This window comes from Onychostruthus taczanowskii, unplaced genomic scaffold, assembly GCF_017590055.1.
Source record: "Onychostruthus taczanowskii isolate IOZ18803 unplaced genomic scaffold, ASM1759005v1 scaffold20, whole genome shotgun sequence".
NCBI lineage: Eukaryota > Metazoa > Chordata > Aves > Passeriformes > Passeridae > Onychostruthus > Onychostruthus taczanowskii.
Genome location: NW_024499240.1, coordinates 14,278,876 through 14,300,446, shown reverse-complemented (window position 1 = coordinate 14,300,446; position 21,571 = coordinate 14,278,876). Strand labels below are relative to the sequence as shown.

General features: G+C 38.9%; 1 protein-coding gene across 1 annotated transcript in view; it reads left to right on the top strand.

The window, feature by feature from the left end:
• The window catches only part of MYO1B (myosin IB), a 105,349-nt gene that overhangs the window by 78,058 nt on the left and 5,720 nt on the right, over nt 1-21,571 (top strand). Inside the window, exons 15-28 of the mRNA XM_041403567.1 lie at nt 719-781; nt 1,528-1,728; nt 4,025-4,251; nt 4,428-4,628; nt 5,645-5,738; nt 6,165-6,314; nt 8,410-8,478; nt 10,033-10,119; nt 10,427-10,513; nt 13,134-13,220; nt 16,329-16,403; nt 16,799-16,933; nt 17,770-17,876; nt 20,360-20,492. Coding sequence (XP_041259501.1) covers nt 719-781; nt 1,528-1,728; nt 4,025-4,251; nt 4,428-4,628; nt 5,645-5,738; nt 6,165-6,314; nt 8,410-8,478; nt 10,033-10,119; nt 10,427-10,513; nt 13,134-13,220; nt 16,329-16,403; nt 16,799-16,933; nt 17,770-17,876; nt 20,360-20,492 — 1,716 coding nt within the window. The remainder of the gene's footprint in view (nt 1-718; nt 782-1,527; nt 1,729-4,024; nt 4,252-4,427; nt 4,629-5,644; nt 5,739-6,164; nt 6,315-8,409; nt 8,479-10,032; nt 10,120-10,426; nt 10,514-13,133; nt 13,221-16,328; nt 16,404-16,798; nt 16,934-17,769; nt 17,877-20,359; nt 20,493-21,571) is intronic.

Sequence of the window (21,571 nt, the reverse complement as noted above, 5' to 3'; positions counted from 1 at the left end):
GAAATTTCAGCATCTCTCTTTAATTTTGCATTTAGTGGTGAACCATCATTACTGCAATTTGGTTCTTGAATGATATTTCAAATGCTCTGAGAAAAGTAAAGTGTAAGAAGTACCGCAGAGTGCAAATTGGGAATGAAATTAATCTTTTCCTTCTTTCAGTCCTTTGCCCTACCAGTGCTACCTCGTGATGCATTGGCATCTCATCCTGGAAATTTTATCACTGATGTTTGAAAAAGAATTGAGATACTAAGAACATCTGAACAACTGTCATACTCTGGATTTTTCAAATGGTCTTATCTAAATTTAGCCCTCTTTCTTCCTCTTATGAAAAAAAAAAATCCCAACAACGAAAAACTTAGCAATTTTGCTCTCAGGAGCTTGCAGTGACATGGGCTGATTTCCTTCTGGCCAGTGGGAGCGTGGGCAGCACGGGAGGAGCCTGGCCTGGCGCCAGGGAGTGCATGGGAAGCTGACATGGGTGGGGGAAAGGAATGGAGAGTGACTGGCAGCCACTCAAGGACACTCATTTTGTGCAGATAATGTTAGTAGTAGATGATTGCATTTTTTTTTTCCCCTCTAATAAATGAATTGTTGGTAAGCACGAGGAATTAAATTTGAATGCAGTACCATGGTTAACTGGAATATCATTCTAATTGCTTAGAGGAAAAGCTCCCTCCATTGTTTTCCTGTTCATACATTTATTTATATTTTCTTGTAGGGGATTGAATGGACTCATATTGAATATTTCAACAATGCTATCATTTGTGACCTAATAGAAAATGTAAGTTGTATTCAAGAACCTCTCTGGATAATTTTTAATGCATGGATTTAATTTAAGTGTAACGTCTGTATGCATCCTCATGCACTAAATTTTGTGAAACATGCCACTTGTATTATGCATTTTATTATTATTTGCATTAGGTATTATGCATAGGGTTTTTTTATGAGCTACAAAATTACTTTTGTAGAAACATTCAGCAGTACCTACACCAAAAAACACCCCAAACCCAGAACAAATCAAACAGCTCTTAAATGTTTACATTTAGGGCTATTTTCAATAGCACATGCTACACTGTAATTAACATTTCTTTTCATATGGAGCTAGAAAACTCAATTACATGTTACTGACTGTTTGAGGCACTCACAGTACTTGTATATACTGAGAAGATTTCCAATGCAAGAAAGATAAAATTCCTTAACAATCACAAAAGAACAGTTTTTAACCATTAACATAAAATATATTGTGGTTTTATCATAAATCAGATACCTTCAGTTGAGTTGGAGTTGCTGCAGTCTGAGTAAATGACACGAGGTTTCAGTGTGAATTTTGGGATTCAGATCTCATAAAAAGGCTTTCAAAAATGCAAGTGCTAAAAATCAGTTGGAAATGGTCATGAGGTAAAAAAAGCCAAACTTTGAGATGGCTCTAAGAATGTTTTCCTGGGTAGCAGAAGTTGAAAAAGTGAATTATCTCCTTTTTGTGCTGTGATGGAAACAAATACTAAAGCTCTTGCTTTGAAACTTCAGAACCAAACTGGAATCCTGGCCATGCTGGATGAAGAATGCCTGAGACCAGGGACAGTTACTGATGACACCTTTTTAGAAAAACTGAACCAGGTCTGTGCCACTCACCAGCATTTCGAGAGCAGGATGAGCAAGTGCTCCCGGTTCCTCAATGACACCTCCCTGCCTCACAGCTGCTTCAGGATTCAGCACTATGCTGGCAAGGTACCTGCTGAAGGGAGCACCTGGGGTGTGGGGGGCTGCTGTAGCCGGTTGAAAAATCCAGACCTGGCTTAGTCTTTTCTGCCTTAAGCCTTGAATCTGTGATTTGGGCTGGAAGGCTTGAAGAGATCTTGGAATGGTTTTGGTTGAAATGAACTTAAATGTCACTTAGTTCCAAACCCTGCTATGAGCAGAGACACCTTTCACTAGAGCCCCATCCAGCCTGGTCTTGGACACTTCCAGGGATGAGGCAGCCACAGCTTCTGTGGCAGCCTGTGCCAGAGTCTTACCACCCTGACAGGGAAGGATTTCTTCCTGCTACCTGACCTAAACCTGCCCTCTGTCAGTCTGAAGCGCCTGCCCCTTGTCCTGCCACTACATGCCCTTGCTGCTCTGGCTGAAATCAAAGCAGTTCTCCTTTCATCAAAGGAGAAAGGTGCCGCATGTGCTTTGATGCTGCATTAGGTCTCTGGAAATAAATCATTGCTCACAGTGACAAAAATTCACACACATTTGTTGGCAACATGTTTTGGAAAACATGCCCTTTGTCACTGAGCTAGCTGCAGTTCTTAGTCAGATGGTTGAGAAAATGCAGTTTTTGTACATTTGAAGGAACTGAGTTTGATACTCTGTGTTTAAACAGATGGCAGAGAAAGCTATACAGAGGGCTTGCAAACATTTGCATTTTACAAATGTTTGTATTTGCATTTTTCAACGTAAGCAGTATGAATAAATGCAAGTCTGACAGCTTTCAGTGTGTAATCCACTATGACTTTTTATTAATGAAAATCAAAATAATTAAATTTGTAGACTGAAGACAATCTATTTTTTTAAAAATTGAAAGTAAATGTAGGGTTGAAATTATATCTCTTGTCTGAATCTACTGAATTGATAATACTGCACAGTAAAGAATATTTGGAAGGTGTTTCATTTCCCTAGCACTGCTTGATGCTTTTTGAAATTTTCTCAGTCTTACGATTTTGAATGGCTCAATAGTTTTTTCATTCAAAATAGTCCTGGAAATATCAGCCTTTGAACCTTTCAGGCTTTCATTCACGTTAGTTGTCAAGAAGAGTTTGTAGCTGCATATAATCTATCAGGGGTTAATAACTAGGTACTTCTTTGGTTGTCAGAAATCTAAGTGAATTGAAAATACCCCAGTGCTGTGAGAAGGGCTGTGCACAGATTGTGTCTTAGCAGGCAGTGAGGGTCTTTGATTGTTACAGGCATTCACTTACCCAGCAGAGTGAATTCCTCCTATTTTGGGAGGAATGTTGTTTTTCCATCCTCAGCTGAGAACATTTTGATCTTGTCACTGGTCAACAAAAGCTTGACCCTCCTTTAAGAAATATAAGTAATTTCATGTGAACAGTTTGGGTTTTATTTTTTTTTTTCAGTGGTGGCATTTACTGCACCTGTCAGAGCCAGAAACATGTCTTTCAAAGCAAAATGCTGCCTTCTGAGTTCCCAGTAACTTGCTGTTGTGTAACATACGTGTCAATACTATTTTCATTCAGTATTGTGTACTTAGCACATACCTATGCAGAACTGAGAAATCATGAGTCTGAAGAAGAATCTGTATTACCAGCCAGATGACTTGTCACAATTAATCAAATATGTTTCCTACCCTCAAAAATTAAAGAAGCCAGTAGCAATCTTTGGTCTGCATGAAGTTCCTCAGGCTGCCTCCTGGGTACCCAGCTGCAGGTCAGAGCTTTGTACTCATGCTTGTTGTTATTGGACTGCTTTCCTGGTAAAAGTCCTTTAAAATAACAGTCCCCCGGGGGCTGCACAGCTTGCTGCTTGCACTCTGATAGCAAGAGGTGATATTCCATATCTTGTTTTAGTTAAGCAAATAATGTAAGCATTAGTACTTTGAAAGGAAAGGGTATTTTTGTTGTTTTGGTTCAAAAGAGAAGGAGAAAAACCTCGTCAGACAGGAAAAAAGATAGATTGTTTTGGAGTCTTGGCAGGTGGTGCTGTGTCAGAGTTATCATGGAAAAAGGGTTTCTTCCACTTCAGGAACCAGAATTGATTGACACAGGGAACTGTTGGCAGCATGAGAAAATGCATCTTTCCCAGGTAGCACGTTCACAGACATGTTATCCAACAAAAAGCTGTTCAAATGTCAGATTTAAAATGAAAGCTGAAATATCCTTTGGTTCTTTTGGACAGCGTGTAAGGAGGAGAAATCAATTTCTTGGGTCAGTTTTGAACTGTAGTTCAAAACAGTCAGTTTTGAACTGATCTATGCTGTAGTTCAAAATCTGTGCTGATGAGACTCTTCTCTGTTGTTCAGGTGATGTACCAAGTGGAAGGATTTGTTGACAAAAATAATGATCTGCTGTACCGTGACCTCTCCCAGGCCATGTGGAAGGCCAACCACTCCCTTATCAAAGCATTGTTCCCAGAAGGAAACCCTGCTAAGATCAATCTGAAGAGACCACCAACAGCAGGTTCACAGTTCAAGGCTTCAGTTGCTACCCTGATGAAAAATCTCCAGACAAAAAATCCAAACTACATCAGGTAAATTCCCCAGTGACAAAGATTTGGTCAATTTGTTTGACGAGGTTATAAAAAACAAGCAAAAAAAAAACCTTGGTGTCCAGGGATAGACTGTTGAAATGTATGGTTTAAATTCACCATAATAGCTGTTGGCATGTACAGTGCAAAGAGACGTCCCTTTTGGTTCTCCTGTGCAGGTGCATCAAGCCCAATGACAAAAAGGCTGCGCACATTTTCAACGAAGCCTTAGTGTGCCACCAGATCCGCTACCTGGGGCTCCTGGAGAACGTGCGGGTCCGGCGGGTGGGCTACGCCTTCCGGCAGCCCTACGAGCCCTGTCTGGAGAGGTACAAGATGCTCTGCAAGCAGACCTGGCCCCACTGGAGAGGGCCAGCCAGGTAGGCAAACAGCAGTATTCCTACCTGTCCCGAGGGAAATTCCCATCTTCCACATGTCCTGAGCTTTGAGTTGTCGTGCATACGTTGTGAAAGGAATACAGTGCGGGCATTACTGATTTGGGTCTGAGAGATGCTGCAGTGTTTTCAAAGTAACTGGGAGGGCTGCAATGATTAGGAGGGCTCTTATCTTTAATGACCAACTTTCAAAGTGTAAGGACACTCATTTTGTTGAAGACAGCCATACAATCTTCCTCCGCCCTTTCAGGAATAACTTTACATAATGATTGGGGAAGATTATCAGATAATGCCTCTTACAAATCAATTATATTAAAGATATACTTTTAAATTGCATAGTATTCACATTTTCTCCACATTTTATTTTTTGCAAATAATACCTGGGATGGACAAATAAGTTTCTATTACTTCTTTTTACATGTGGCCACTAAAAGCAATATTTAAATATCTTTCATAATTGATTAACATCTTTTAGCTACAATATAAGTCTTTAGGTTATCAAGACAATGGTGGCAGTGCAGTGTTGGTAACAATAGCATTGCAATAGTCATCACGAAGATCTGCACAGTTCCACTTCCCTTTTTTCTGTTGGTGTTCATAAAATGCATTTGATGAGAATGGAATGGTGGCATTTGTCAAACTCGTCAGTCTTTGTTTCACATTCTGACATTAGTGTCAGCCCTTGCTTTTTCCTTTCTTCTGTTTTTAAGTAAAATAATTATAGGTGTAAGAGTAAAAAATAGGCCGTTGCTGATGCTGTAAAATAAAATTTGCTCCTTTTTTCATCAAATTATTCTGAATCTTTACAGTGATTATTCTTGCCTTTAGCAGAATAAACCACTGAGTAAATGAGTTAGGTTTTCAATCTTCTTATGTCAAGCACTATTTAAGAGTTTAAAATATGCTTTCATATACCTTCCATAAATTAAGCTGTGAATATGTAAACTAAGGTGTTTTAGAGCTGGGGGTCATGTTTGTTAAGCTCATTTACTTCTTCTTAGGGCTGGAGTAGAGGTGCTGTTTAATGAACTGGGAATCCCTGAAGAGGAATTTTCATTCGGTAGATCAAAGATATTCATCCGCAACCCAAGAACAGTAAGTGCAAAATGCCTCCTGCAAAATCAAGCCCTCTCTCATGAGGACAGCATCATTCACTACCTGGTTCCTAGATATTTTTCTCCATGCAGTTCTTTGATGTATTGCTATGACCGTAGCATAAAAAAAAAGCGATTTTTAATGTTAGGCCCATTAAAATCAACATGAATCAAGATTCTACAATAGCTGTCAGCCTTAATTTAATATAACTTTTGAGCAGTGACTTGCGACATTGTATCTGCCACAGATCTTGTTGGGGAACCTGCCTGTAGCTCTGGAGATGAATAAAACAACGTGTGGCTGAGTGGGGACTTCAGTAAAGAGATTTCTTACAAGAGCTGTGCTTATGGGTTTTTTTGCTTGTCTCTCCTCTCCTGCTGTTTTTCTTCCAATGTCTAACAAAACCCTGAAAACCCCCACACCCAGCTCTTCAAACTAGAAGACCTGAGAAAGCAGCGTCTGGAGGACTTGGCTACTTTGATTGAGAAGATTTACAGAGGTTGGAAGTGCCGCACTCACTTCTTGTTAATGAAGAAATGCCAGATTGTGATCGCTGCCTGGTTCAGGAGATACTCAGTAAGATGCCATCCTTACTACATGGGGGATCCTCTTCATTGTTTAATGCATGTAACCTTCATGGATAACCTTTCCTCAATATGTACAGAGAGCTGTTGAAAGAATTCAATTTTATGTTAATACTTATGTACCAATAGGGGGAATAAAGAAAATTTAGTTTGTGTAGACTACTGTTAAGTGCTTACACTGTGGTCGTTTTTAAAAAATTTAAAAGCTCACCAGAATCCTTTCACTCTGGGAGAGCAGGATTCTCTGGCTCAGCTGGGAAGAGTCTTTTTCATTCAGCTAAAATGCTGTGCTTCCCAACACTTACAGCACTTTCAAAACATATGGTTAATGTGTAAAAAATGTTCAGTAATATACATGTGCAGTTCTGTGGAATTCAGTCATTCCTAAGCCTTTTTGTGGTTTTGCCTTATTTGGAACACTTGCCTTAGACTCAAAAATGCTGCCTGTAGGGGTTTATTTTAATTGTAACTCCTAAGACTCGTAATTTGGTATCATTATTGATACAGTTCATCCTAAAGCAGTTTCAGTTCTGAGTGTGGACTGAGTGTTCTGTGCCACAAACTTAACAGCACTAATACACGACTCTTCCATGTTTTCTTGGCAGTTAGTAAATAATACTGACTTACTGACTGATAAAAAAGATTTATTTGTTTTTAAAGCCACTCTTGAACTTCTCAGCTGCATTTTGCTGTTGCTGGAGAACAGCACAAACATATCAGAAATGTTGATGAAACACTGAAAGAAAATCTTCTTAAACTGCAAGTGGCAGAGTTGACAAATCCCCATTTTTCAGTTGACAAGCACTTCTGTTTGTCCTCTTGAAAGCCATCAGTGTTTGGTTCACTTCTCTTGGGTAATTAGAGGGAAGTATAGATCATTTGGAAAAAGTGGCATAGCTGAAGCATGCTTCTTGACTGTAAAAGTTCTTCTCTCTGATTTTTTGTGACTGAAAGCCCCGTTCCTACAAACAGCATCATTACAGAATTGCATTGTGCCCATGTGGCTTCACTATAATCTCATGCAATCTTAATTAATTTAAAATGGACTTACCGCAGCTAGATTGGCACAGCTTTAAATATAAATAAATGGAAACAAATACATGACCAAGAACTGCTGATTTCTTCACTGTAAGCCATTATTGGGTCACTGCTGAAGCATGGCAGCAGTTGTTTTATTGGTGATGATAGAGGCCAAAAAAATAAAGTTTTCTCAGCCCCTTCATGTGGATGGAAGCACCGCTCTCCTAACCCAACATGACTGGTAGGCACTGTGCCTTGAAGGTTTGATGGGAAATCCCTGGAATGAATAAAGCTTTTTTGAGTAACTTGAGGATCTGCCGGCACTTGTCTGTCTTTTGCCTTGCAGGGCATGACAGACAGACAGCAGCTGTGGCATGAGGGTGGCCCAGAGGGACCCTCTCCAGCTTGCTCACAGATTTTCACTCTCACTGAGAGGACTGAATTTCAAGTCTAAAAGCCCTGCTGCAAATTCTGTCAATTTAGTATTATACTAAACACTGGGCTACTGGAGAACTGAACTTTTTAGAAGGAAAACACTCAGCTGTCCAGGAAATTTATTGTTCAGCCTGGCACATTTAAATAGTATTCCAGCATCTCATTCAGAAATCCGTGCTTTTGGTTTTTTTGCTCTTCCTAAGTTATTCATCAGCCATAATAAAGGCACTGTGGGTAATAGGAACAGCACATGTCTTATGAAAAGGTGGTAAAAAGCTTAGCCTACAAACCTGAGTATGTGTGACAGTTTGTGTGCTACTCTGGTGGTGGGAAAGACAAATAAAGCTCTTACTGTTAGCATTTAATGTGCAATTGTGCTGCTGACCATGAACTTAGTGTTTCTGTAAACAGAGTGACATTGTCCATGCAGCATTGTTGATGTGCTTTGTTCACCCTCGAGTTGAACACAGAATCTACGCTCTGATCTGCTCAGTCAGAAATTGTTCACTTTTTACATTTAGTGCTTGTCTCCTCAAGCATATTGCCAAATGTTAGTAATGAAGGGTTTATTATGCAGTGTTTGACAGACATAATATTCTGTTCTAAACATCACATACTTGTTTCCAACACAGCAACAAAAAAAATACCAGAAGATGAAGAGTTCGGCTATCACAGTACAGTCGTACATCAGAGGGTGGAAGGTGAGTTTCCTGTTACTGCAGCTGTCTCTGTTTGGAAAGGTGAAGAGCAGGTCAGAAAGCACTTTCCAAGTGCACTGAGCCTCCTGCCTGTCACACCTTCTCTCCTTGGAGCTGTGGCTGCACCACGGCCATTGCTAAACACTCGTGTTTGCTGTGGAAGAGGTGAGTTCAGGATACCTGCATGTGCTGCCTGGGCTATAAATCCCTGCAAACGGTGCAGGTGGAATGCTGGGACCACACTAAACCACTGGGTTATCCTTGCGGCATCTTCTGCCAAGGAATTGAGAAGGCCAGCAGCTCCAGAGAAGGATGCTCTGGGGCTTTGCCACTAGCCTTAGGAAAATGATAGCGCTGAACTGACTTGGAAGAAACAAGTTGTGGTTTTCAGTTATTTTATGCTGAATGGGATTCTCAAAGAATGAATGAGATTGAAAGCAGGATTAAAATAAAGAGTTTGGGTTGCCTGGGCAATTTGTGACCTGGGTTAAATCTTCAGTTCTCCTCTGTCTGCTAAGCAGGGAAGTGAAACTGTACTTGTGTTGAGAAAGTAGTTTATTGCTGTGGGCTTGTATTCTGCCTCAGTTTGCCACAACTTCACTTCTTCTCTGAGAGGTTTGTACTTTGTGAAGGGATAATCATTCATTCTAGTAGATATTTAAGGAATGATGCTTTAATAGGAGGTAAAAATGAGATTAACAGCTCACAGGAAAGCAGCTGTGATGCTCAAAGCAACTACTGCTACCCATCTTCAGAAAAAGCAACCCTGGGCTCCTCTATTTTCTTATTAACTTTTCTTCTCCCTGCTAAAGGTGGCTTTCCCCTCTAGTTAGAGAAGAGAGATCTGCTTTTAGTTCTGGAGTCAGTTCCCTTTCTGTCAGGCAGGGAAGGAAGGGGCTGCAGTTAGTAGCTATTGGTGTAAATAGTCTCTCCTGCCCAGAAGGCTTTAAAGTTTGCCAGCAATAAGATGATGTGATTTGATTTTGCTGTTTCTCTGGATTTTTACTTTGTCTTTATGATTTTGTTTAAATGAGTTAAAAATATCCTTTCAGTCTGACTATTGATGTGCTGTCTTTTCCCATGAGCATTATTTGAAGAAAACTGGGTTAAAAGCATCATCTCAAGTTATGGTTTTCTGTTTGCCATTGGAGAACAAGCTCTTTTGCAGTAGCATTGTGCATGAAAGCCTGGTATGACAGCAGCCTTTAGTGTGACCTAAAGCCAGGCAATTTACTTGTCATTTATTCTTTATTGCACTCTAAATGAGTTAGACATTTACTGTATGGAGAAAAAATATTGTTGCCATTGTGCAAACAGACATATAAATATCTCAGGTAATGCAGCAAATCTGGGAGAAACTGAGTACTGAGCTAAGATCCCCTAACCTGCCAGTCCCAGTCTTGCAGCACAGAGCCCTCCCTGGAGCAGCATTTGTGAATGTATTTGCTTGGGGATTTGGACAGTAGGTTTTTTTGGTTTTGCCTGGATTTACAAGTGCCCTACTTCAAAAATATGAAATGTTGGTTAGTCAAAAAGATCACTTTTAATTGTTTGCAGGCTCGGAAACTTCTTCGGGAGCTGAAGCACCTGAAGCGTTGTAACGAGGCTGCCACAGTAATTGCTGCTTACTGGCACGGTACCCAGGTAAGAAAACGGCAACAAACCGTGCAACTCTGTGTCCCTACATGGAATGAAGAAGGATGTCCCTCAGGATAGTTGTCTGGGAATACTCTCAGTGCCTTAAACCACTTTGACTGCTTAAACTGGTGTTTTTTGGTTTCTCTTTGCTGCTAACATGTTGTAGCTGGTGCAATATGGGAAGCTGGGACACGCTTTAATTTTTGCTGTTTGTAGTGACTGGTTACTTGCTTTCTTTCTTGCACCAACGGGAACTTGCAGTAACCTTTTCTTTCCTAAGCTTTTCTGTATCCCCTTTTCAAATGCATCACAGGCACGAAGGGAACTGAGACGACTGAAAGACGAGGCTAGAAATAAACATGCTATTGCTGTTATTTGGGCTTTCTGGCTTGGATATAAGGTACTTCGTGCACATATCACATCACTCAACTTCATTACTCAACAACATCAGCATTTAATCACTATTTCATAGTGAGAATTAATGACTAATACAATTCACTCTTTAATAATAGAGCATGATCATTGATTCCTTCCATCTCCATTCATGCCACCCCTAATAAATCTGATAGCATTGTGTATGCCAGTTTTTTTGTAGAGTAGGAAATACTTTGCATGGCAACCAAGTACAGATTTGCACTAACAAGCCATTAGACTAGATTAAAAATTACTGGACTGCAGTCATCTCAAATTAGGAAATGCATTAAACTACATGTAAATATGCAAAGTGTGGTTTGTGGGGGGAGAGAAGGTTGGGGGTTTTTGGTGTGTTCCTCCCCATGCCCCCAACAAGTGCTTTCATTGACACTGTGTTAGTGATTCAGTTGAGATTTTTACCACATATTATAATCTGTACCCTGGACAGTTTCCATCTACAAATTCAAACCAACATTATTAAGTTTCATTAAATTCTAGTTATGATTGGTTTAATTGATTATCTGGCTGTGATTTGAACCAGTAAAGAAAATTCAATAACTACAAGTAAAGCAAAATTTTATGAGCTGATCTTTTAGCAGAAAATGATGTTAGTTTGCAATTCTAAACTTACAGCTCTAGAAAAATCCCAGGAATTTCAGCATCAGCTGTTTGTTTTCAGAAGCAAAGTCCCACTGAAAGATTCTTGCTAATCCCCAGCCTGTAGTTGTGGGTTATGTGAACATTTGAAACGCTGTTCACTAGAGGTCAAAAATATATTGGCTTCAATTAATAAATTCCTAATTTAGTTGAAAACCATAAATACATTAGATTTAAAACATTTTTCAGTTGTTATTTATGTTGTGGGTGTGTTGTTAGAACACCTTGCCAAAAGGATAGAGAAATGTGCTCAAATTACATCTGGAGTATAATGTTGTTTGACCTTTGCTATTTTGGTATAAATCTATTAGATTTTCAGCAAAATGGCAGCCCTGGGAATCCAAACAAACATGTACAGAATTTCCTTCGTACTAGGGAGTCTTTGGAACTTTTCAGTTCTAGCTTGCTATTTAGATAATGGTATAATTTGACAGACACACAGTTTCCTCTACATTTGATTAAGCACAATACATTGAGAATTTTTGTTTTTAACCAGAGTTCCTTTCACCAAAATATTGCTCAGTACTGCAGAAGAGATTTTTTTTCATAGTTTTAAAATATTTCTTTGTATTATAAAATGCATCCAGTGAGTGCAATAGTGTTAACCATGTTAAAGTTCCTCATTTAAATGTTTAGTAGATTTGGATAACTTTTAACATGGTTTAATAGTTATTTGTATCAACTGGCTCACAGGAATTTAGTAAAAAATTGTCTCTTTATTCCTTAAATAGGAATAATCTAAATATAATAATATATGTGAATATAAAGATAATAATCTAAATTGAATTAAGATTAGAAAAATAATTACAATCTCTGATAAGAGAGACAACTTTTTATTTATGTGATTTTTATCTTTTCCTGGGTGACTACTTAGAACAAAAATGTTTAAAAGTTATCAGAAATCTTGCTTTACCAAAAAACCAAACAAACAAAAATAAAACAAGAGTGAGCCTCAAGTACTCAGTTTCCTTCCTTTGCACAAGATAGACAAATACTTAGCTTTGCATAGCTCTTGCTTTTACATTGCTGTGCAGTAGGAGCTTTTCTGCCAAGCAGATGAGTGAAAACATAATCTCAGAGTCTACATCTACTGCACATTAACCTTTCCAGCTGCACCAGAAGAGCATTACTGGCACAGGCTGGAGCTGCTGCTGCACAGGCCTGATAACTTACAGCTTGACAAGTGCAGATAGAGGGCTAGAGCTGCTCTGACTGAGCCTGTAATACTGGAACTCTTCCTTGAGTGTTTTCATCAGATAACTGAACAAAAAATGTGCTGGTATCTCCTAAAATGCAACATTCTGTTAAGTTGCCCACACATGCCTCAAATTGCTTTCCTAAAATGGAATGATTGATGAAAGGTAGGAAGGTGCCTATCTCTTTGTACATGAGGAATGTGCTAGGTTTGATGGCTTTACCTCTTAATCCCGCAGACAGACGTCATTTTAACAGGCTGGAGAATTGTTTTTTTCTTAAATACATAAAGATCAAAATAAAAAATAACATCCAGAACAAAAGCCCTCATTACAATGCTGAAAAGTCACCATGACACATAGTTTCAGAGCTGACTCTGTCCTGCCCAGGCGCTTGCCAGTGGAAGAAGTGGCTAGATAGTGAGATTGTAGTAAGTCTTGATTTTTGTATGCATCATTTTAATCATGGAACAGCAGGCACAGCCCTCCTATCAGAACCAACTTATGGGAGGTGTGCACAGAAGAGGAGGAGGAAGGGCTGACAGAGAATAACAGGGCTGAATGACAGAATTCCCACCTGTGCATGCCACGTCAGCAGCAGTGGGGGCTTTTTGGAGCTTCTCCGCGGCCTCGCAGCAGCTCAGGCGGCGCAGGCCGAGCGCTGCTCCTCCATCCCTTTCCCTGCTGGTGGTGGGAGCGGCGTTTCGCGCTGTCTGCTCCGGGCTGTCTCCTTTGCTCACTCTCTGAACCTTTCAGGCTCGGAGGGAGTTGAAACGCTTGAAGGAGGAGGCTAGGCGTAAGCATGCTGTCGCAGTCATTTGGGCTTACTGGCTTGGACTGAAGGTACTTTCTCCGACACTCCCGTCTGTCAACGTGAACTCAACTAAGCGTGGCGCACCTTACTAACACTTAACAAACAAGCAGTTGTGTGGGCTCACTAGAAGGGGTGGTTTTTTTACAAGTTCTTTAACTTGGTCATGGACTTGGCTGAAAAAGTAGTGAGCTGAAATTGCCTCACTTACAGCAGCGTTGAGGCATTGGGGTTTTTTTTGTCTTATCAGGAATCGCAGGAAGACAAAAATCAGATTAAAGGGACTCTATTACAGTTGTTGACTTTAAAAACTGACCTACCTTGGCAAAGGTCCTATGTGGAAAGATTACAAGGATGTATTTTCTTGTTGTGACCTCTGCTTGTTAGAATGGGAAGTAGGGTGGAAGTGTCTGACTCTCACTGCTGCTCACAGTAGAGCCCTCATCCCAGTGTTGAGGAGGGCAGGGTGTAAAGCCAGTGGTCATGTCCTGTTGCATCCAGCAGCCTTTTTAGGGCCTGGCATTGCACACAGCTACCTGTGGCTTGTGACAGCCATGGGTTCCTAGAAAAATTGAGATGCACAAAAGTGTTTTGTTTTCCGTCCCTTGCTTTCAAGGACTGGTTGGCAAAAGAAAACACATCTGTAATCTGGAAAAATGTAGTTCTGCTCTGTAAATAGACTATGAAAATGGCATCTTCAGATGTTTCAGGTCTGTGCCCAAATGATTTACATAACAGTGTTTTACAGATGCAGTCCTGAAGAACTGCAGAAATCTGAATCTGTTTGGTTTGGCTGGGAGTGACTTCTGCTAATAGGGATATTGTAGACTACAGAGGTATGAAAGGAGCAATTCACTTGACAATGCAGAGTAAAGTTCAGGTCTCATATTCTTGTACTTGCCCTGACAGTGATGAAATGGGAAAAATAGTTAGAAAACATATAATTATGTATAATACGTGTTCATTTATATTTAAAAAAAAAATCCATTGCAATACATACATGGAAAACAGAGCTGGAAAATACAAAGGAGCCATTTTAAGAAGTCATTCTGCAGATCAGAATCACACTTTAGGTACTGCTGCCAAAGTAGGTCTGTTTTTATGATTTTAAAACAAGGATATGTCCCTCCTGAGGACTCAGAGGCAGTTTTATATCAAACAGCGGCATTTAAGTGCAAGCTGATGACTCCAAAACCTTTAAGGCACATTACAGCAGGAATACATTTCTGCAGTCTGTGGTTTTCAGTGAGTTTGTTAAATAGTGTAAGCCACATTTCTAATTTCCCTCTCACCTGAAATACACAGATTTTTCTGAATAAGACTGTAATCTGTCATTCCAATCTATCACTGTTACCACAGGTAGTTTGAAGGCAAAGTGTTTTCACCCATGACATGTGAGGCTGGAGAATTAAAGTTGATAAAAACAATGAAGATTAAACCAATAAGTTGTGAGGATTTTGTTTAGTTTTTGTTGGTGTTTTTTTTTTTTAGTTGTATGCCAAGTAGATTTTAATAGCATTTGTGGTACTTTCCAAATTCAGGCTTTTCTGGAGCAGCTTGCATTTCTCAGTGCTTGCTTTGCAGCTTCCCTGCAGCACCAATAGGATGAGTGGGTGTCTGTTAGTCCCTTTCTTCCAAATTAATTGGCACACCTTGCAGCTCGCAAAGAATAATATAAAGCAAGATCATTAAGGAGAATCAATGGTGAGATTTGGGATGATTGTGGTTGGAGTGGCTTTGAGTGTGTTAATTACCATCCCTGAATAATTGATAAAGGATGTACTCTTAATTGTAGAGCACTAAGCCTTGCAGAAAATGAGAGAATAAGAACTCTGATTTTTTTTTCTTATAAAGTGATAAGGAAAAAAATAGGCACTGAATTTGCATGGAACAACGACAGCTGACAGTTTTGTTGGTGCATCTTAATGTGTAATTAAGCAAAATCTGTTCACCTGTGGGGTGTATTTGCCCACAAATGGTGACAGATTCTTGCTTTCCAAATGCTGGTTCATCTTAAAATGCATGAATTACTATGAGGCAGAAAGGGGTTGAAGGGGATTTTATGCTATGGGTTTCCCTTTGTATTCTGGTTACAGGGAAGCCAGCAACATTTAGTGAGTTAACTAAAACCACTAAAAAAATTTTGCTCGGGGGTAAATTATGCAAATCCAGGATGTTTTCCCTGGGTTTTGCCCAAAACCCATAACAGGTGTTGCAGGCTGTGCCAGAGTTTGCAAAAAAATTTGAGGGATGTTTCAGCTGACTTGAGGTGAGCCTGGGTGTCACATAAAACTGCAGACCAGTTGGGCTCTCCCTAATTGGCTTTTCTGTATTTTGGTCTATGCTAATTAGCACTGATAGAAATGCAAAAGGCAAAACAAGTACTCTAAAGCTTGCGCTTCCAAGTATGTATTAAAAAATTAATATCGCCTGCAAAAATTGTTATGATGATTACTTTTTTGAGGGTTTTTAAAAATTTTATTGGTTTTCAAATAAATTTTGGGAGCAAATATCAACCTTGCTGACATTAAGCAACCTTTGTGTTGATTCTCTGCTCTTACCGAGCACCAAAATCTTATTTTTCTTTTGGAATGAAGACTGCTTGTGTGAAAAGAATTTTTTCATGCAGAAGTCTGCTCTGAAAAAAAATCCAAACCCTTTTTATCATAGCAAACTCTGTGTATTAAGAATTTTAAAGGAGAAAAATCTGAAAATGTCACCAGTTAACTCTGTAATTAACATCAAGTAAGTGTCACTTCAGACACAAGAAAATTGTATAATCACTGGTGATGCCTCACTTTTTCCAGTCCAGCTTTATGCAAAAGCCTATTGAAAATGGATTCATGCTGTGAATTCGACAATATTTGAAAAATTTGCCTTTTTGGAGGGAAGCATTTCAAATTCCTTGATAAGTTTGCAAATAATTGCATTCAGGTCAGCCGAGGTATCTTTCAGACATTGTGGTCCATGGTCTGCTTCCCATAATTTAAGCGTGACCAGGTGATGTTCCTATTTCAGGGAACCCTTTGCATGTACATCTGCTTGTTTTAATGTCTTCTACCACAGAGCTTGTTGAAAAAGTACCTGTGCAAACAAGTGCGTTCTTTATGTTCATTTTGAGGGTTTGTTTAACTTTCCAGGTCCGTAGAGAATACAGGAAATTCTTCAGAGCCAATGCTGGAAGAAAAATTTATGAATTTACCCTTCAGAGACTTGTATGTATATATCTGTACAAAGTACATGTACACTTCCTGTGTTTTAAGTTTTTATTTTCTATCAATGTCACAGTTGTGTTATGATAGTGTTTGTAAGGAAATGTCCAAGCACGTGGAAAAGTGACAAATTAACATTCTGATATTGTAAAGAAAGGATAGTGATAATGTTTGGAAGTACAGGAATGGTACTAAGTATTTTCCACATTTCTTTGATACCTAAATCTGTGTTTCTCAATATACCTGGCTTTAAAAATCCATATTTTGGTTTATGAGAGCTGAGAGTTGCAGTTTGGTAACTGTGCTTTTTAATCACAGAGCATCTGCTTTTCCTTGCCTACTTCAATAACTCTGATATTTGAACGTTAATAAAACATCTTGCTTCAATTTTGTCACAGATGCAAAAATACTTCTTGGAAATGAAGAATAAGATGCCTTCTTTATCACCAATAGATAAAAACTGGCCAGCGAGGCCTTACCTTTTCTTGGATTCAACTCACAAGGAACTAAAGAGGATTTTCCATTTGTGGAGGGTAGGACACATTCTGGTCCAATCTGTGCAGAACTTCTTCCCATGATTTTAAACAGTATTGTTCACAGAGGGTCTATTTTTAGGATGTGTTTCCTTCGATTCCAGCCAGGATAATTTTATTTCTTTGGAAGGAGTAGGCTTTTTGATCATTGCCTTTGGCCTGCAAGGGATATAACTATCGTGGCCACTCCTTTCTGGGGCTAGGGAGAGAGCTTTGCTTCCTGCCATCAGCCCGTTAATTAATAGCTTGTAATTTTTGTGTCCATGGCCAGCACTTAGACCAATGTTAGAAGTGCTGGGTGGAATTTTTTACTTATGAGCTGTGGTTAGCCGAAATTTGTTTTGGATCTTTGGACGGAGAGAATGGCGAGAATCTGTACAAGTGCTGATGGGATGTTTTACTGATCTTGTGGGCTGTGTTTTCTGTGAATTGTCAAGGAACAGTTTTTCTTTCTGAGCCTGCAAAACTCACCCTCTCAGCTGTGTCTTTTTTTCTTCTCTGCCTACATAAACTTCCAAAATTGTGGAGCTGTATTTATATTTTTTGTGAATCTTTTTAGCACACTCTTCCAATGAATGGTGTCTCAGATTAAGCTCATGTTCATGCTTACAGGAGATGTTTTATATATTGTTTCTGGTGTAATTCAAAAGTATCTAGAACGGGTAAGGAGAAAAACACCTCTCCTGTTTGTTATCAGTGGCACGTAGGATGGAGCTGAATCACTTCGGAAGCATACAAAGAATGTGCATCTTGAGCAATGAGCAAACATTAGTCTGTGGTGCTGTGAGATTGGGAAAGATAATTTTATGGTTTGTTTAATATATCCTGTTTTGTAGTGTAAAAAGTACAGAGATCAGTTCACAGATCAGCAAAAGCTTATATATGAAGAAAAACTGGAAGCAAGTGAACTTTTCAAGGACAAGAAGGCTTTATATCCAGCCAGGTAATGCCTGATTCTACTGCTTTTAATGTACAAGAAATTCAATATCCTTACATAGATTTGGGAAACTAAGCAAGATTTTGCTTTACATCCTAAGCAGGAAAGTGCATTTTCCTTGTTTGACAACATCTCTCAATAATTTGCCTTTACCATCACGAAAATTGACCTCAGTTAGAAGCAAACTTAGATGTTGTTACAGCCACCAGTCCTGTGATAGCAAGAACTTCTATCCAAAATCCATGGTGGTTTGTTGTTCTAACCCTCCCTGACCCACTTATGCCTTACAAGTTTGGGGAACTTCCAGGTGGGAACAGTTTTACCCTTTCCCCTCATTCCCATCAGGCTGTTTCCTGCCATAATAAAGGTAGAGTGAGCTGGAAGGCTCTAAGTGACAATGTCACTAACTCCCAGGTGAGCTGTCCTGGGGAGCTCTCCTGTGTTCAGACTTAAGGTGAAGACTGGGTAATTTAAGAGTTACACTGGTGCATATGTGTTTTTGCAAAGATACTTAAAAGAAATTTCTATTTCCATTTTAGAATTTTTTTTTCTTTTAATAATATGGAATCTCTGCAAATGTGTTTTTTGGTTTCTCAGATTGAGTTCTTTAAAACTGACAGATTCTTGTCATTGCTGTTTACAGAGCCAGCATTATTCAAGAAAGTGCAGTAGTACCTAATTTTATTTAAGGAATACACTTCTTTTGGTATGCAGTAAAACTGACAAAAGAGAGATATGATGCCCTTGATATAAGTTGGCTTACACTTTTTAAGTGAATACAAGCTTATAAATTGTCTTTTTTTCTTGAAAACAACTATCTTGTCCATCTCAAGAGAGTTTTCTCTTAGAAGCTGTAGTTTGAGCTGAGCAGGAACAAATAGAATGAGAAGCAAGGTTCAGCAGAGGGAGGAACAGGAATCTGCAAGAGTTTATGGGAACAGTTCCATGCTCTGCTTGTTGTTTGTGTGTTTCCTTGGTTTGGTGTCATTTTTTTATTGAGACATTTCCTGTTTTTCTGTAATGGGCTCAGTGTACATTTCTCTTTTTTTCCCCCTCAGTAGATCACTCACTTAATGGCTATATATGCTAGCTTGTGGTTTGTCCCTTATTTGCTTTGGGATGTCTTTTTATGCTTCTGGGAAAAGAGAAAGATGGTGCCTTTGGACTTTCCTATGAGCAAGCAGGTTTTTTTAGGTTTTGGTCAGTATGAATCTGCTTAGCATAGAGCTCCTTGGAAAGGAAGGAATTCTATTTATACCCCTGGTTTGGTACTTTTTACACCAAGGCTGAACAATGAAATAACCTACAGCAAAATATACACACACTCACGTATATATTTTTTAAAATTTATATACATGTATATTTATATATATGTGTATATATATATATATGAGAGTAATTTTTATCCAAGACATTCTTAAGTGGTATTTGTGATAAGGGAACTGTTGACTCATTTCAATTTTAGCTATGACATGTCATCATTTGATCAGGGATGAAGTCCACATGGAATCTACTGTTTTGCTGACTATGGTTTCATACTGCTAATTAATAAAAACCAAAAAACCTCAAAGCTCCAACATGGTGGAAAGTTGGAATGCTTTCCCTACCCTGCATTCATTTAGAAACATTTCCATCTCTTTTTGTCTGGTGTTCAGAGCTGATTAGCTCCTACTGTTGTTTTGTTGTATTTTTTTAAATCGGCCTAAGGGTAGAGAAAATTACTGTATAAAGTTTCTGATTATTTAGTATGATAATGGTTCATAGGATGTGGCTAATTTTCTGTCTGTAGTATAATTATTTAAGGAGAAAGAGGGACTTGTGGGTACTAAAATTCCAGTACCCTTCCTCTTCTTTCCCATCCCTCTGTGTGCCAGAGATGCAATGGCAAAGGCACTGCTGTTCCACGCAGGGCATTGGTTCCTCCTGGGCTCCAGTTTTTGCAATAATGCTTTAACTGAGGCTAAGTCACCATTTTAAAAGTGACTTCCAAACAAAGCAAGCAGCGACAATTCATCATTTCTTGGTCTGTAGTGAAGCCCTTGTTTGAACACCCTGAGGTGTGTAAAGATGGGGGAATTTGCAAGAGCAGCAGATGCTGACAAGGAGCTGCTGCACGTTTCACAAACAACAGCAGGTCTTGAAGGCAAGGTCATGTCTGTCACTGAAGTCCTGACTGTAGGCATCAACAGTGTGTCAGTCCTACTGGGGTTTTATTTTCTGCTTTCACAGACTCTCACTGGGTGATTTTAAATCGCAGATGACTGCATTTGCAAGGATGTTCATGTGTCTGATATCCAAAGCAATTGGGCCCATTTAATTGGAAAATGCTTCCAGAGCAAGGAAAAACCCCATCCTGTTCTTTGGTGATAACTTTCTCTTCACTTGACCACATTGAAAATGATACTTGGTGCATCTCCTCATGAAGGCTGTGCTGGTGTCAGGTTTGCTTCATGCCTGAGGTTCATGTAGAACTCGTGTTTCCTTTGCAGTGTTGGGCAGCCCTTCCAAGGGGCTTACCTGGAGATCAGCGAGAACCCCAAGTACAAAAAGCTCAAGGATGCTGTGGATGAAAAGATCATTATTGCAGAAGTTGTCAATAAGATCAATAGAGCCAATGGGAAGGTAATCACATGGATTTGATTTATCAAGAAGGGTAGATCAGTTTTGTTACAAATACATTGAAAGTGTAATACTCTGAGGATTTTTTAAATAATGTATGTTTTTAAGGGCAAGACTGGAAATGTTGGTTTTATGTAACTTGGTGATTTTAGACACCTCTTTTAAATGTACATAAAAATTACTAAAATCTTGTTTTGTAGTTTCCAGGGACTTTCCAAACAAAAAAGGTATCTCATCAACTGGTAACAGACTGTATTGTGTCACAACTAAATGTAGTGTCAGTACTCAGCTAAGATCTTCTATTTGCCAATTAAAGAAAATAAACATGTAGTGGATATCTTACTCAAGTATTTAGAAAACTTAACTTTTCAAAGTCCATGCTGTCAATCAAGCTCTGATTATCACATTTTGTTATCTTTTAAAATTATGAGTGGCATACTCTTCTAGCTTAACCTGTCTTCCAAAGCTCTTTGGAAGGAAGAGGCAAGTTTCTTGTATCGTTTGAATAAAGTTGTTAAATATGGTGGGTACCTTTTTATTCTGCTAACATAGAACACATTTTACATTTAAATTATACTTATTAAAACAGGAAGTATTATTCTGGCTTAGTAAACTTAATTGCTTTCACCATATCTGTCTAAATATTAGAAGTAGTAGGTCTCAACTTCTCAGCTGTAGATGCCATTTATGCATTTGTAGGAGTGAAATTAGTTTGCCCATTGTTGATGCCAAGTTAATTTTCTGGTTTAGAAGAAACTAATTAAATGAAGACAATATCTTTCCTGTACTTTCATAGGCTACAGCTCTCAAGATTTAAAAAAAAAAATTAATGAACTATGGTTCTACGTGCTTAAGGCAGCTACTTCTTAATTTTAATACAGATTTTATTCTTTAAAATTTTACAGGAGAAAAATGTGTATGTGGATTAAGTTCTCATTTCTCTTTCTTACTATTTTTTAAGACAAATATAAGAACACACATTTTATGCTTTAAAAATATTTGTCTTTTGAAAATATGAATGCTTATCCTCCTAAAGGATAATTCCAAGAGATAAAGGGAGGAGAACATAACTCTGAAAAGTA